Here is a 15,688-nt window from a genome sequence, read left to right on the forward strand (position 1 = left end):
TCATTTGTAATGAGCTCCAGGCACCATTCAATGAAGAAACGAAGAGGCATATGAATAATTAGGCAGGGAAATACAACATGAGAAACTACGAATGCTGGTTTATGCTTATTTGATTGTGCCTGGTTGGTTTTCTCTAGTTCCATTAAGCTTCTTGGCATTGTGCGGCTCATGCAAGCCGAACAATAGACCATGACATCGAATCACGTGACTTTACCTCTTAACGCGTCGAGCATCAATCACTTCGACTTCATCTTCAACATCTTAATCCACATCGCATCATCAAATCTTTCAATATGGCTAGTGATGCGCCCGAAAAGCCAGAGCAGACCCCTCCTGCGCCGGAGGCTCCCGCTGATGAAGCGCCCGCTCCAGCGATTCCCGATCCTCGATTACCAACTCGCAAGGATGTCTCGCTACGAGAGTTCCTGAACAAGATGGATGACTATGCGCCGATTGTACGCTCCACAGACTCCTAATTCAACTCACCTAACACTCTCTAGATTCCCGATGCAGTCACACACTACTATATGACCAAGGCTGGTCTTCCACCACCTCCCCAGACCGATCCACGCCTCGCGCGACTCCTCGCCCTAGCAACCCAAAAGTTCATCGCGGACATCGCCGCAGATGCATACCAGTACAGTAGAATCCGCGCATCATCAAACACCAATAATCCCATGGGGTCTCTTGGTGCAGCTGCCGGATTTCCTATCCCTGGTCAACCAACTGGTCAGCCCGGAAGCAAGGATCAAGCTAAGGGTGCACCGCTGGGTATCCAGCGACCGGGCTACGGAGGTGGTGGACAGGGCGGTAGCCAGAACAGGACTGTTCTGACCATGGAGGATCTTGGTATGGCTGTTGGAGAGTACGGTGTCAACGTCAAGCGTAGCGAGTTCTACCGCTGAGTACGGATCTGATTACATGACTGCAAGGCGTTTCGGTTTGGCGTTCACGGAAGGATTTGGGTCCGTACATGATATCAAATATGAAAACCAGGAAAGTCATAGCTGGTTACAACAGATCGCCTGAATATGCGAATGGATCCCTTCGTTGAAGTCATTGCTCTAGTGATGTTACATGTAGTCTTTTGTACATGGGTATACCCAGATTCCAGTCCCTATTTGATATTCTACCTCTTGTCCCAGATATTTGGCTTTCGTGTTCTGCATTAAGTCAGAAGATATTCGTCTTTCGGTTTAGACCGACACTTACGGTGAGAATTCGCCAAGCTTGTGTCCAACCATATCTTCTGTAATGGTCACCTCATGGTAATCCTTTCCATTGTGCACCTCGAACTTGAGACCGACAAAGTTGGGCAGAATCGTGGCTGATCGAGCCTGTGTTCGCACAGGAGGCACCTTATCGCTAGAAGACTTGGGCCATACAATGGGTAGGCTATCGCATGTTAGAATTGTCAGGATAATCGAGTCGGTCGTCGGCTTACGGTACCAAGTGCGGCCCTATCAGCAGAATTAGCACCCAACAACATCACAGCATATCAATTGACATACCCTTCCACACTGATCGCTTAAGAAGAACCCGTGTCGCGTGCATTATCGCTGGCACATGTCGTTCCCTCGAAATTTCAGGCCGGCATCACCAAGCTTCATGCGACGGATCTAGCCGGGAAGTCGTTTTTCCGATCGGTTAGTCCGAGACTTGCAGCACGTGACTACCCCAGTGCAACACGGCTACCGGCACCTCTGTGCTTCCCTCACCTGAGGTTTAATATGGGCGTTAAACGGAAAACGAATCCCACCAACGAGATAAAGATGCATGTTTCAACAAGAGATGATCACTACAATATTTGTACGACAAGTTGCGTCATTGATGCGTTCTACTCCTTAACATGAGGACTACAAGGAAAAACAAGTCTTTTTTCAGAAACGAGTCAAGTGGCTCTGATAGAGTATGAAAGTTGCTGTCGTTAGTCTTGAAATGTTCAGCCAAGAAATACTATACAACTCTACTCCACGAATATCATCTCAACTTTCCTTGCTTCACTATGCTCAGTACCGGGAACGCGGCGTATTAGTGAAATATCAGGGGGGCCTAGCTCCTGTTTCAGCCAAACAAACAGGGAACACCGGCAAATCAGTTACCACCAAACTGGGTCATGTTCTACACTTCATCTGAAGAAACCATTGAAACGTGCAAATCGACCGAGTCTATACCTATATGGGCTCACGGAGGATCAATAGTCAGTCTGGGTTGGCCCTTGTCACATCCTGACTTAATGAACATGCTACGACGGGGAGCTATGCGTAGCACCGCAAGTTGGGCTGAAGCTGAAATGTGTATATAAACTTACCATGTTTCCTGCATTTCTTGGCTCTGCTCTACATGGCTCGTTGATCGATCCTCTTACAATCATTTGAAACAAGAAACGAATATCCACTCCTTCTAGCAAACATGCGGTTCACGGATTTCCTTCTCGCAAGTGCTGGCGCTTCCCTTGCTCTGGCCGCTCCTCACACTACGAGGGCCAAGGGCAAGTTCCTCTTCACTGGTTCCAATGAGTCTGGTGGTGAGTTTGGTGAGGGAAACCTCCCTGGAACTCTCAACAAGGACTACATCTGGCCTACCACGAGCTCCATTGATGTAAGTATCTTGGCATATGACTTGTCTGTGGTACTGACTATGATAGACCCTCGCTAGCACTGGTATGAACACCTTCCGTGTCGGTTTCCGCATGGAGCGAGTGACTCCCAGTGGTATCACCGGTGCCATTGATGAGGCCTACTTCAAGGGCCTCCAGGACACTGTCAACCATATCACCAGCAAGTCAGTAACTACCTTTCCCATCTTGAGGTAACTTCACTAACGCACTCAGGGGCCACTATGCCGTCATTGACCCTCACAACTACGGCCGTTTCAACGGCAACATCATCAAAAGCTCTGACTTTAGCGTCTGGTGGCAAAAGGTAGCCAAGCGCTTCGCCAACAACAAGCTCGTCATCTTTGACACCAACAACGAGTACCACGACATGGACAACTCTGTCGTCGCTGCTCTCAACCAAGCCGCCGTCGACGCCATCCGCAAGGCCGGCGCAACCTCCCAGTACATCTTTGTGGAGGGTAACGCCTACACCGGAGCCTGGAGCTGGGTTTCCAGCGGCAACGGCGCTGCTATGAAAGATCTCAAGGATCCTCAGAACAAGATCATCTACGAGATGCATCAGTACCTCGATTCCGACTCCTCTGGCACCTCTGAGAATTGTGTTAGCTCTACCATTGGTGCTGAGCGTCTCAAGGCTGCTACCCAGTGGCTCAAAACCAACAAGAAGAAGGGTATTCTTGGTGAGACTGCTGGCGGAGCTAATGACCAGTGCATTGCTGCGCTCAAGGGCGAGTTGCAGCACTTGCTTGACAACTCTGATGTCTGGACTGGTTGGTTGTACTGGGCTGCTGGCCCTTGGTGGGGTGACTACATGTTCAGCATGGAGCCTACTACTGGTACTGCTTACAAGAAGGTTCTTCCTCAGATCAAGCAGTTCATTGGGGCTTAAGCGTAAGCGATGTCGTGGACATGGTTTAAGCTAGGGAAGAGTAAGATAACGAGGTGACTTGTGGGCCTGATTATTGTAAATACTTACTCGACGTATATAGTTTCTTGAGTATAAATCAACGCTTCTTGTTTATATGCGGTCCTTAGACTTTGGGTTACCAACTCTCTACTATTGTGATTATGCATGAGAACACAATTATATCACGGTGACTAAATGGTAGTCAAAGTTGAGACCTATATCTATACCACGTTTTTTAATAGCCATGTGTTGTTCAATTTGCCTTTTGACTAAGGTACCTGGTTCATCTTCGTACGCCAATCCAAATTCTAGGGGCTTCGATACGCTACGGCTGTCTATGGAAGCATTTTCGACATTGACAGGGATATTTAAAGTATTTCAGGTACAGAACAGAGTTTAATCCCCCCACAATGAACCATCAGATTGCATCAAGATGCCGTAGGTCAATTGAATTGAACTGACTGATAGTCGTGTAAGTGATGCAGGGTAAGGTGATTGGGAACAATGAGATCGAGTGGTGGGGTATCACGTGGAGCCGAGACTTTGAGACGGACACAATGGTGAGAGTGGGCGTCCCCCAAAGACCAAGTAGGGATTGCCCGATCGGAAAACACCAGATTTCTGGCATCCCCTTTGCATCACCATATCAACAACATTTCCATTGCTTCATACTCCTCATGCGATTCGGCCACAAATAGCACAACCCCGACCAATACGGCGTTCGCCTCTTCGACGACGCCCTTTTCTGTGCCATTGTCACCCCCAAAGAAGCCACTTTCCCTCTTCCCGCATTCTCGACGGCCAAACTTAAATCCTATTTATTAATCGCCAACCCTCAACGTACGACCCAAGAATCGTACTTCGCAACTCCTACAGACACCTAGCGACCTCGCAACAACTAGAATTTCGATGCCCAGCGCAACGGCTTCCGGAGCTGATACGGGTGGCTCGGCTCGGTCTCGCGATCATAAGCAGGGTAACCAGGGACGATCTTTCACACCCGACCAAGAGGCAGCGGTCATTCGTATCCGAAGATGCGAGGCCACTGCGTTTTATGACATCCTAAACCTTTCGAGCGTAAAGGACACATGTACCGAGGCTGAGATCAAGAAGGCTTATCGGAAGCTGTCGCTTCTGACCCATCCCGACAAGAATGGACACCCTCATGCGGACGAGGCCTTCAAGATGGTCAGCAGAGCATTTGGGATTTTAGGCGATAAAGAGAAGAGGGAAAAGTTTGATAAGTTCGGCACAGATCCTGATAGTCGATTCGCCAGCGCCCAGGCGAACAATCCTTTCTTCAATCAACGAGCCGGTGGTGGTGGAATGGGTAGAGGTGGCCCGATGTTCCAGGATGACTTGACTCCGGAGGAGATGTTTGCCCGTTTCTTTGGCGGAGGTGGCTTTGGCGGCGGTGGCCCATTCGGAGGTGAGCAGAACTGACAAGCAAGATGAGACTCGTACTAATGTTGCAGCCTTTGACACAGGTCCTCAGTTTGTTTTCAACTTTGGAGGAGGTCCTGGAATTAGGGTTCATCAGTTTGGCGGAGCTAGGCCGAGAACGCGTCCCCGAGAGGCCGATCGTGGCCGACAGAACGAAGGCAACGCTTTCCAAACGTTCCTGGGTCTACTGCCCATCATCTTGTTCTTTATCCTACCCATCATCACATCCTTCTTCTCCGGCGAGTCTTCAACAACATCGGCATCAGGGCCTCGCATGGTCTACGACAATCCTCTGCACCCGTACACCGAGCAGCGCACGACACCGAATCTGAATGTCAACTACTACGTTAACCCCGATGAGGTTGCCCAATATTCCGAAAAGAAGCTCAACAAACTTGACCGTACAGCTGAGCATCAGCTCTTGAGACATCTCAAAAACGAGTGTGAGAACGAGCTGATATATCAACGGAGATTGAGGGATGCGGCTCAGGGCTGGTTCTACCAGGACCCTGATAAGATGGCGCTCGCACAGACATACACAATGCCGTCTTGCGAGCGGCTGCAAAATCTTGGGGTGAAGGTTTAACGACGTGCGCGCCGTGAGGGGGTGGATATTATATACTTTTCTTGTATAGGAGTTGGCGTTGTGGCATTTCTGGGACTGCATGGCGACGAAGGAAACTCGGACCTGACAAGCAAGCAAGCAGGCAAGCAAGCAAAGCAAGGGGAGGACGACGCCCATAATCAAGTTATGTATCATTCAGCAGCGTTTAATGCTTAAGGATGTGTTTTCCTAGGGGAGGTTTAAAGACGATCCAATTCGAGGTAGATTTGTTGTACTGCGTTTAGAATGCACACCAATCGCTTCTTTTGACTGCCAGCCACCGCAAGATATCTTATTCTCTGGAAGGCCTCGGGGAGGATGCCAAAATAAACTGAGTAAAGAGTCCCCTAAGTTAGGCTAGATTTACCTGAATATTTTCGGCGCTTAGGGTCAAGGTGTTTCTTTGCCTTCCCTTGGATGGCTGACTATTGGACCCTTGGTCTGAGCGTTGGATGACCGTTGAGTCTAAGACATTTGGTGGATCATGAAGGAATGAGTACTTACTCCGTCCACTGAGACACTACCCGGCCTGTTCAAGATATTATGTTCTCATGAGAACTAAGTAAAAGCCAAAAACAACATCGAAATATGTGTTCCAGTATGAGTAGGTAAATATCAAAGGTCATCAAGTTCACTCATTTAGTCGCGGTGTAAGTCGGCATGTCTCAGATCGCCAATGCTAGCTTAAGCGACTTTATCTTTCTCAGCCAATCTTGACCACAAGAAAAGGTACAAGCGAGGACCAGGTTTAGAATCATGAATTGTACCTGCTGCCTATCTAGGCGGTGAGGTAATAACAGGAATGGTATATAAGGTAATTCCTCTTCAGCTTGCTTGATACTTGAATCGACAGGCCCACGTCATCGTTCGCGGCCCGTGGCGGTGGTCCATAAGCAAATGGAAGTGGGCGGGGCATACTTGACGCCCGCGGTCTACGTACCTTAGGTACCTACCTACATTACAGGCACCATCACCCGCCCAGCTTTTTCAGCTCAGCGCATGCCTAACTTTCCTCATTATTCGCTTTCCAACCAAGACAAACTCGCATTGAACTCAAGGCATCCAGTCATTTTGCTTCTTGTGTAATAGTAGCTTCTCTTCTCAGCGAATTGCCCAGTTTCACGTTGCACCGCCACGTACAGAACGGGACCCAGTGACGACACATCTCCCCACACAAGCTGTTGCTGTTGCGATCAAGAGGAGCTCCAAGAACTGGATATCAACATATACAAGCAAAAAATACCACTATACGACGCTTTCTGCAGAGATCTGGTCGCTAGATTTCTCGATCTCATGCATACAACTCACAGCGCTTCGAGAACTACTTCGAATCACTTCCCCGCAGTCTGCCGCGTGTGGTAGCAGCGCATCAGCTACAAGGACCAAGCGGATCACTGAAAACGTCTGTTTGACATGTTACTTTGACACTCGAAGTTTCCAAGTTCAAACTTACCTCAAATACGATCAAAGTCAAGCGATGTCGAATAATCCCTGGGCCGAAGGAGGGAACGAGCCGGGATGGGAAGATGTAGGACCCCGTCGTGACGGACAAGCATCTTCAGCGGATAGACCGAATCCTCAAGCTGTTCCTGCGGCCCTCAGATCTGGAATCGCTTTCGATAACCAAGATGAGCAGCGGGCGTGGGGAGAAGCGAAGACACAGCCAAATAATCAGCAACAGACTCAAGAGACGCCTGCGGTGTTGAAACCAGGCGGAGATAGACCAGAAACGAACCCTTTTCTACGAAAGAAAGTTCCTTCAAGACAAGAAACACCACTAACGGAATCATTTTCGAAACTTGGTATCGAAGAACCTAATACGAACCCATGGCAACCAGCAATAGAGGTGCAGCCTGCACCATCAGCCCCGCAACCGATTCCAAACCTCATGGACGATGTCCCTCCTAGAGGCGCATGGACGCCCACGCCGGAGCCACTTCCCGCTGGATCACCGGGTATGGTGTCATTGCCCTCTGGTCGCGAGTCGCCTGCTTGGGATGAGGATCCCCTGGGAAGAAATGACAAACCTCCTGCGCCACCTATGAAGCTCTCCGCAGAATTTACTGGGGACACAAATATCTGGGACGACCTAGGTGGCGCCGACAAGGGGAAAGCCAAGGCCACAGGAGAAGCCAGGCCAGCATCGCCGGATGATTGGAATCTGATAGATTCAGAGCCATCGCCGAGCCCCATGAAGGAACCTCAAGAGGAGAAGCCACCTTTGCCCCCCAGGCAACCAACACTACAAACCGAATCGTCAAGTTGGAGAGCATCCGGAGACCCGATCGACGGAAAGACGGAAACTTATCAGATTAAGAATATACAATGGCACGACGCGACCTCGTCAAAGAACCCACGAATATCCCCAATCTTGATACAGAATGCAAACGGGCCTTGTCCTCTTGTAGCTCTGGTTAACGCACTTACTATGACAACACCTGCCGATGTTGAAGATACTGCACTTGTACAGACTCTTAGATCGAGGGAACAAGTCAGCCTGAATCTGCTTTTGGACGCTGTTTTTGACGAACTTATGTCACCACGACGAACAAGTTCCGAAGATGCATTGCCAGACGTTGGAGATTTGTATGCCTTCTTGCAAAGTTTACATACCGGCATGAACGTCAATCCGCGATTTGTTCCTACAGAGAGTATGATAAATGCTTACAAGCGTACATCATTGACACATTTGCATCCTGCTGAGCGAGGAGACTTAATCCCGGGAACTTTTGAGAACACGGCCGAGATGGGGTTATATGCCACATTCTCGATCCCACTGATTCATGGATGGCTACCACCAAAGAACGAACATGCATATGAAGCGCTGGAACGACAAGCCGCATCATACGAGGACGCACAGAATCTCCTTTTTCGAGAAGAAGAGCTCGAACAGAAGTTGTCTGATCCTGAAGGCGGACTCACAGAGGATGAGCAGCAACTTTACCAAGATATTGTCATAATCAAGGAATTCTTGGATAATTCCGCGACCCAACTTACGCCTTGGGGCATTGAAGTTATTGGTAAAGCCATTCGACCGGGTACATTTGCCATTCTTTTCCGGAATGACCATTTCAGTACACTGTATTGTCATCCGCAGTCGATGCAGCTCGTCACGCTTGTGACGGACGCAGGATTCAAGTCTCATGATGAAATCGTATGGGAGACACTATCAGATGTCAATGGTGGCAACACCGAATATCTTTCAGGAGACTTCCGGGTTGTGGGATCTGGCGGTCTTGCTCCTTCGACGAGTGCGGGCAACTACTCCAACAACGATGGCGGAGAATGGACGACAGTACATAATCGAAGGGGCAAGGGGCGGCATGAAGATGAGCCCCCGATGAGTCCCAATGCTGAACAGGAAGATAGAGATTTGGCTCTCGCATTGCAACTACAAGAAGAGGAAGAGGAAAGACATAGAGCAGAGGAGGCACGAAGACGAAGAGAGAGCATGCTTTCAGAGCAATTTATCGAGCAACATGCCTTTCAACCAGGAAATGCAACACGTGGCAACCTGGGAGGTAGAGGAGGAAGAGGTGGACAGCCGGCAAGAGGAGGAGCTCCACGAGGTGGAGGCGTCACCAGAGGAGCCACGGGTCTCGTCCCAGGACGCAACAGCTCCGTCAGCGCGCCCACCACAACCACAACCAACGCACAGCCCAGAATACCCGCCCAGAGAGTGCGATCCCTCATCCCAGCCCAACCACCGCGACCACCCGTGTCACGCCCAGCGGACGAAGCAGCAGACGATGCACCGCCTTCCTACGAGCAGTCGGCGCACGACAGGACGTATCAGCCGCCTGTGGGACACCCGAGCCATCCGAACAGCAGCCCTACGATATCGAGGCAGACCAGCACTGCTGCGAGTGTGAATTCGTCGATGCCAGTGGGGCAGAGACCCTTTGGGCCGTCTGCGGGCAGACGGCCTTCGGGACCGGGGGTAGGGGTAAATGGCGGTGGGCAGAGGGAGAGGGATTGCATTGTGATGTGATTTTATGAGCACATGAGAGACGGAGTCTTGATTTGGGGATTGGTACTGAGGAGTTTAGCGGTGTCTGTAGCATGGACGGGTGTATCTGAATATATTTTATTCATTAGTATATCTTGTAGGTTTTGTTAATCAGTAAGTGAGGGAACTGTGTAACCATCTAGATCTGTTCAGAGCAAGAAAACTTGTGATCTCATGGTGAGGTACTGGAACATCTAGTACAAGGTCTCCTAAATATATCTTATCATAAATATATTGAGTCTTTCCATTATCTCGCGTAGACATCTCGAGCTTGCTTGTCTCCCCTATCCTATGCAGCTTACTCAGCACCACATTTCGTGATACCTTAAGCTACTGCAATAAGTCTGTAAACTTCTTTCATGTGATAATTCGATGCCTTTGAAGTTTAATGTTACAAGGGACCTCGGAAGACAGGCAATATCTGATACCGGTTTGAGTTTGGAGAGCACGGCAGTTGATTGAGATCGACTGAGGGAACTTGAATGTTGCTGTGTACACCCTTCCGTAAGACTAAATACTCTATCCTGAAGAGGATCCAATCTGAATATTTCGTCTTACAGTACTATCGCAGCCCAATGTAGAGGAACGGAAGCTGTCTCTACATTCTGATAGCTGCATCATTGCTCTTGTGTGACACACCAGGGGTAGATGCACTAAATATTCGACCTTTATGGGCAATTCTTCAGGCGGTGGAGGGTGTCAAAATGGCCGTTGCGCAGCTACAGAACCCGCTCCAACCTCATTGACATCATGGAAACACGCCTTGGATTTCATCATTGATCAATTCTCCTACAAACAACAGCATTCGCTTCTTTCTTTACTGAGAGACTCGAATTTGAAAGCCTTTTTCTGCTGCGTTGTTGAGGCGCAGACGCTGTCATCATGGCTATTATCGAAGGGTGGTTACCACCCACTCGGGAGAACTACGACCTGATCCTCAAAGTCTGGCAGATATCTTACCCAATTGTAAGCATTACAAAAAGAAAGAGAGCACGTGAAGTAATACATACATGTTCTAATTACCTACTCTCAGATTGGTTCGATGCAATGGCTTACCAGTTGGTATGGCATGGGCAAAACCTCAGTCACAAGCCCTCTTAACCTACCCGGCCGTATTGGCTGGTTGACCATGGAGGCACCTGGATTTCTGACGCTGCTGTACCTGATGAAAGTTCTTCCTGAACAGTATGGAGTCGACGATCTTCCGTGGCAGAATAAAGTGCTTGCGGGTCTGTTTGTAAGTAATATTTTCCCCAAATTCGTTTTATGCTCCCGTGCGTGTTGCCGTTGAGGGGGAGGGCTTGAACTACCTACCCGAGGTAGTGTTATGAGGAGTAAGTGATGAAGGCTAATATTGGATGGTGTGTAGGTGATTCACTATTCGTATCGCGCTGTTATGTTTCCCTATCTTCAGCCCTCCATGTCACCGGTGCACATTGCTGTGTGGCTGCTCGGCTTGAGTTTTCAGATTTGCAACGCAACATGTATTGGATCATGGCTCGCAGCATATGGCCCCACCACTGAAGCAGCATGGTCATCACAATCATCCATATTGCAATTCTCATCAGGTATTCTAATCTTCTATCTCGGTCTATCCGGCAACTTCTTCCACGACGAGGAACTACGAGACATACGCCGGCGCGAGGCCCAGCGGCAAGAGCGCGCCAAGCTGGACGGCCACGCGAGCAGCAAGGGCGTGGAGAAGCACTACCAGATTCCGCAGGCAGGACTGTTCCGGTACGTGCTGTACCCTCACTACCTGTGCGAGTGGGTAGAGTGGGCTGGGTTCTGGATGGCGGCGGGCTGGGGATGCGCGCCTGCGAGGGCGTTTCTGGTGAACGAGATGTTCGCCATGTTTCCGAGGGCTGTCAGGGGACGGAGGTGGTACCTGGAGAGATTTGGAGAGGACAAGGTTGGGAGGAGGTGGGCTGTTATCCCGGGGGTGTGGTGAGGCTGAAGAGGGAATGGTATGATGGACGGGTTAGTTATGCTTATGTTGGATGGGTGATGTTAGTTGATGTTCAGGTGTGGTTGTGGTTGTGACTATGGGTATAACTAGGGAATGGTCGTGACAGACATAGAGCACAGAGCACAGAGCACAGAGCATGTAAGAGTATCGAGTATTCAATGCATAATAGATGCCGTTCCATAGACAAGAACCGAGTATAATAGCCGAGATATATGCTAATCAAGTGGGATATACGTAAGTGGGATAGGCTTTTATATTGCCACTCAGCGATTGAATGCGTCGTTATTATTGCTGAATTATGGACACATTCATTCATCCCACTCTTATTACACCGTGAATATGATGAGTCTCTCTCTCTGAGTTGGTGTCTCCAAATTTCAGTTGCCGACTCCAATTGCCGACCATTTCTTGGTCCGTGCCAAGAATGACCCTCATCCCTCCACCTCCGCATCGAGACCTCGCCTCGACCATTCAAAGCAAGCAGAACCTACCCCAGAAATCCGGGGGAAAAGATCTCACTCTTACGATTGCTAGGTAATGGGCGTTGGTTTTGTGGAATTGAGAGAGAGAATCTGGGGAAGCAGCGGGATTATCGTAAGATGAGATTCACAAAACCTGGGGAAGCCTGTATAACACGGGGGGAATACTCACGAAACGACATGTACAGTTACATTTGAGCAGAAAAGTGTTATGCATACGGCAGAGTTGGAGAATATGTGGATGCTACATGTATGCTACATGTATTTTCCCTTTCCACGTGGTGGTAGTGAGAATACGTACCTGGTTGTTCTCACTCTCTAGGTCATGATCTTCACCCTCATCCATCTCCAACACGACGCAGCAAAACACTTCCCTCTCTCCTCTCTGGCTGAAAATCCGTAATTTCCCCGCACCCGAGACTACTTCCCGAAATCTAGACTTATTCACTAGTTTCTCTAGTCTATCTCAAGTAAACCTTTAAGCTTGTTATGACTCTTCTTCAGCTTTGCCGAATCTGCTCCGTCGCTTACAAGATACTGACACAACACCTTGACCCTGACATTCAACATTTTAGCCGAGTCAACCTATCATCATAGCTGCATACCAATCAGACCAGGGGTGGTGATTTCTTTCCGCGGCGGATGAAAGCATAGCCAGAAATGAATAAGATATCACATTTTGCGGGGATGGGCCACCCCCCCTTGTCCACCAAGCTAAACCGCTCCTAGGGCAAAAATCCTCTTTGACACAGACACACACTCCAAAGAAATTGATCGCATGCAACACACGTCTCGGTTCCAGTAGCTTCGTGAGGGGAAATGCCAATCTAGACACCTTAAACTGGGGGGTTGCTTGTCCCGACACGGTAGCCCGAGGTGTTATCCATCCTTGGCTTTGACTATATCAAGACCCTGCTCCTGTCCTTTTTTATGGTTTTGGTCTTTCTGTATCTCAAGCATCAGTACGCAGAAGCTTGAAGACCCATCAGCTTCACTTCTTTTTCTTTATTAATTGTGATCTTGTGAGAAAACGCCATCATGGGTGTATCTGATCAGGAAAAGGGGTTCGATGAGCGCTCTGAGATGAAGGGAGGTGTCATTAATGATTATCATGATGCTGCTGGTCACGGTCACATTGCCACCGACGCGTGAGTATCTCACTGACTTATGAGAAAAACTCATACTGATGCTTTACAGCTACGGCAACTCCCTTGTCCAGTTCGACCCAGCTGCTGAGCGACGACTACGATGGAAACTCGACTTGTACACCGTCCCAACCGTCGCGGTTCTCTATCTTTTCTGCTTCATCGATCGTGCCAACATCGGTGAGTCAACTCTCTCACTCTCAGCGCATCAACACTCACTAACATTTCCCCCCAGGTAACGCCCGTATCGCTGGATTGACAGAGGATCTCAACCTCGTAGGCTACGACTACAACAAGATCCTGTCCGTCTTCTACATCTCATACATCATCTTCGAGATCCCCGCTACCGTCTGCTGTAAATGGATGGGCCCCGGCTGGTTCCTCCCTGCTACCTCTCTCGCCTTTGGCATCGTCAGTGTCGCCACCGCCTTCGTTCACAGCCAAGCTGCCATCTGCGGTGTTCGTTTCCTCCTTGGTATCTTCGAGGCTGGTATGCTTCCCGGAATCGCATACTATCTCTCCCGTTGGTATAAGCGCTCTGAGTTGACTTTCCGTCTGTCTCTCTACATGGTCATGGCTCCTCTCGCTGGTGCTTTCGGTGGTCTCTTGGCCAGTGCTATCCTCAAGCTCCCCCACTTCGGTAGCCTTCACCACTGGCGAATGATCTTTGCCATTGAGGGTATCATCACCATCGGACTCAGTCTCATCGCTTTCGTCACTCTCACCGATCGACCCGAGACTGCTCGATGGCTAACTCAGGAGGAGAAGGATCTCTGCATCGCCCGTGTCAAGTCTGAGCGTCTTGCTCAAACCGAAGTCATTGACGGCATCGATCGAGTCAAGCTCTGGCGCGGTATCTCCAACCCCGTCACTCTTCAGATCGCCTTCATCTTCCTCTTCAACAACATCACCGTCCAGGGTCTTGCTTTCTTCCTCCCTACCATCGTCGGAGCCATCTACCCCGAGTACAGCACCGTCCAGAAGCAGCTTCACAGTGTCCCTCCCTACGCCGTCGGAGCCGTATTTGCTGTTGCCTTCCCTGCTCTCAGTTGGTACCTCGACAGACGACAGATCTTCATCATCCTCTCCGCCCCCACTGTCATTATCGGATACGCCATGTTCTTGGCCTCCGAGACTCCCAGTGTTCGATACGGTGCTTGTTTCCTGATTGCCAGCACCTGCATGGTTCTTGGTACCATGACCAACGCCCACATCAGCGCCAACGTCGTCAGTGATACCGCACGAAGCAGTGCCATCGGCATGAACGTAAGTTTCTCTCCCATCAACCACCTTAACCCACCTCTAACACTTGACAGGTCATGTTCGGCAACATCGGTGGTCTCATCGCAACCTGGTCCTACCTCGTCAAGGACGGCCCCAACTTCCCCATCGGTAACGGCCTCAACTGTGCCACTGGTAGCATGATCTTCATCCTCAGCATTTCTGGCTACTTCTGGATGAAGTGGGACAACAATCGACGCGACAAGAAGAACGTCGAGCAGGAGCTTGCAGGCCTCTCACCCGAGGAGGTTGCCAACTTGGACTGGAAGCACCCTGGTCACAGGTGGCGATTCTAAGATGTTAGTGATATTGGGTTTTGGATATAAGCATACTACGATTGGGTATTGGCGATGGGTCTTTTTGAATGGATTGGGGGCTTACCAGGTCATTTTGGATATTAGCGAGTCATCATTATCTTACCTACCTTGTCTCAAGAATGAACACGATTCTTCAACTTGCATTTTCTGATCCACGTTTCTTCTTACATACCCGTAGGAGAGGAACAAATACCCAGGACCTGGATCTTAAATGATAAAAAGACTTGGGTAACTGGGCATAAGTTTAGGATAAGTTTAGTACATCTTTTTCTCAAGTTTAGGTAAGATACATTAGGTAACTTTGCTAAGCTTAGGACAGGTGCCTTCCTATGTTAAGGTCTGATGTTTTTTTGCTCCCTAGGTAATGGAAGGAAGGAAGCAGGCCCCCTGACTTCGTACCAAGATACCTTAAGGTATTCTTCCTTCATCATGACTACCCCCATCGTTGATTATTTCTTTCATCATCGTCATTTTCAGCTCCAATACACTTCTCCAGTCACTATATCAGAAATTTGTGGGCTACAATGAACAACAATCCTGGTCATGATACAAATCTCCAAGCCCTTGATCGCCCAAATGATAGGTGGAGTATATGCCGCGCGCAAGACGAAGAGGGAATTCGGTTATACAATACCTTGGTACAGCAATGGAACGACTGGGCTAAAGAAGACGCGGCCGAGAAAGAGGAAAACTGGTTTGACCTGGCCTATCGATTGGGAAACCGCCCGGCCCATCGACGAGCTGCTTTTGCCAGATGTGTTGAGAATAGGGCCCAGAACCAAGGAGGAGGGCGTGCCACAGTGTGCTGGGGACATTGTATCCTCGCCAGCTGGTTTTACCGAAATCTGAGGGAAGACTTCGAGCGACAGTTAAATCCTACATTGAACCAATTGCAGCAGTGGTACCCAAGATCC

At 49.4% G+C, this 15,688-nt stretch overlaps 7 protein-coding genes across 7 annotated transcripts; 6 read left to right on the forward strand and 1 right to left on the reverse strand.

Annotated features, from left to right (window-relative positions):
* Positions 1–293: 293 nt before the first annotated feature.
* Positions 294–905, forward strand: J7337_000242 (uncharacterized protein; the record flags this gene model as incomplete). The annotated part of the gene is made up of 2 exons (XM_044818005.1): positions 294–455; positions 501–905. 2 exons carry the CDS (start codon positions 294–296, stop codon positions 903–905), a joined length of 567 nt encoding a protein of 188 aa, XP_044685707.1.
* Positions 906–1,129: 224 nt separating this feature from the next.
* RSM19 (mitochondrial ribosomal small subunit component) lies at positions 1,130–1,554 on the reverse strand (the record flags this gene model as incomplete). Its single annotated transcript, XM_044818006.1, has 4 exons — positions 1,130–1,163; positions 1,213–1,395; positions 1,445–1,460; positions 1,512–1,554. The coding sequence occupies 4 exons, from the start codon at positions 1,552–1,554 to the stop codon at positions 1,130–1,132; spliced, it is 276 nt and encodes a 91-aa protein (XP_044685708.1).
* Positions 1,555–2,412: 858 nt separating this feature from the next.
* J7337_000244 (uncharacterized protein) lies at positions 2,413–3,509 on the forward strand (the record flags this gene model as incomplete). Its single annotated transcript, XM_044818007.1, has 3 exons — positions 2,413–2,601; positions 2,648–2,784; positions 2,834–3,509. The coding sequence occupies 3 exons, from the start codon at positions 2,413–2,415 to the stop codon at positions 3,507–3,509; spliced, it is 1,002 nt and encodes a 333-aa protein (XP_044685709.1).
* A 927-nt stretch (positions 3,510–4,436) lies between these two features.
* J7337_000245 (uncharacterized protein) lies at positions 4,437–5,556 on the forward strand (the record flags this gene model as incomplete). The annotated part of the gene is made up of 2 exons (XM_044818008.1): positions 4,437–4,956; positions 5,003–5,556. 2 exons carry the CDS (start codon positions 4,437–4,439, stop codon positions 5,554–5,556), a joined length of 1,074 nt encoding a protein of 357 aa, XP_044685710.1.
* Positions 5,557–7,051: 1,495 nt separating this feature from the next.
* On the forward strand, positions 7,052–9,565 carry J7337_000246 (uncharacterized protein; the record flags this gene model as incomplete). The annotated part of the gene is made up of 1 exon (XM_044818009.1): positions 7,052–9,565. One exon carries the CDS (start codon positions 7,052–7,054, stop codon positions 9,563–9,565), a length of 2,514 nt encoding a protein of 837 aa, XP_044685711.1.
* Positions 9,566–10,465: 900 nt separating this feature from the next.
* J7337_000247 (uncharacterized protein) lies at positions 10,466–11,534 on the forward strand (the record flags this gene model as incomplete). Its single annotated transcript, XM_044818010.1, has 3 exons — positions 10,466–10,549; positions 10,617–10,820; positions 10,998–11,534. 3 exons carry the CDS (start codon positions 10,466–10,468, stop codon positions 11,532–11,534), a joined length of 825 nt encoding a protein of 274 aa, XP_044685712.1.
* A 1,535-nt stretch (positions 11,535–13,069) lies between these two features.
* J7337_000248 (uncharacterized protein) lies at positions 13,070–14,753 on the forward strand (the record flags this gene model as incomplete). Its single annotated transcript, XM_044818011.1, has 4 exons — positions 13,070–13,179; positions 13,229–13,356; positions 13,412–14,442; positions 14,493–14,753. The coding sequence occupies 4 exons, from the start codon at positions 13,070–13,072 to the stop codon at positions 14,751–14,753; spliced, it is 1,530 nt and encodes a 509-aa protein (XP_044685713.1).
* Between the last annotated feature and the right edge of the window lie 935 nt (positions 14,754–15,688).

This window comes from Fusarium musae, chromosome 1 (genome assembly GCF_019915245.1).
Source record: "Fusarium musae strain F31 chromosome 1, whole genome shotgun sequence".
NCBI classification, from domain to species: Eukaryota; Fungi; Ascomycota; class Sordariomycetes; order Hypocreales; family Nectriaceae; genus Fusarium; species Fusarium musae.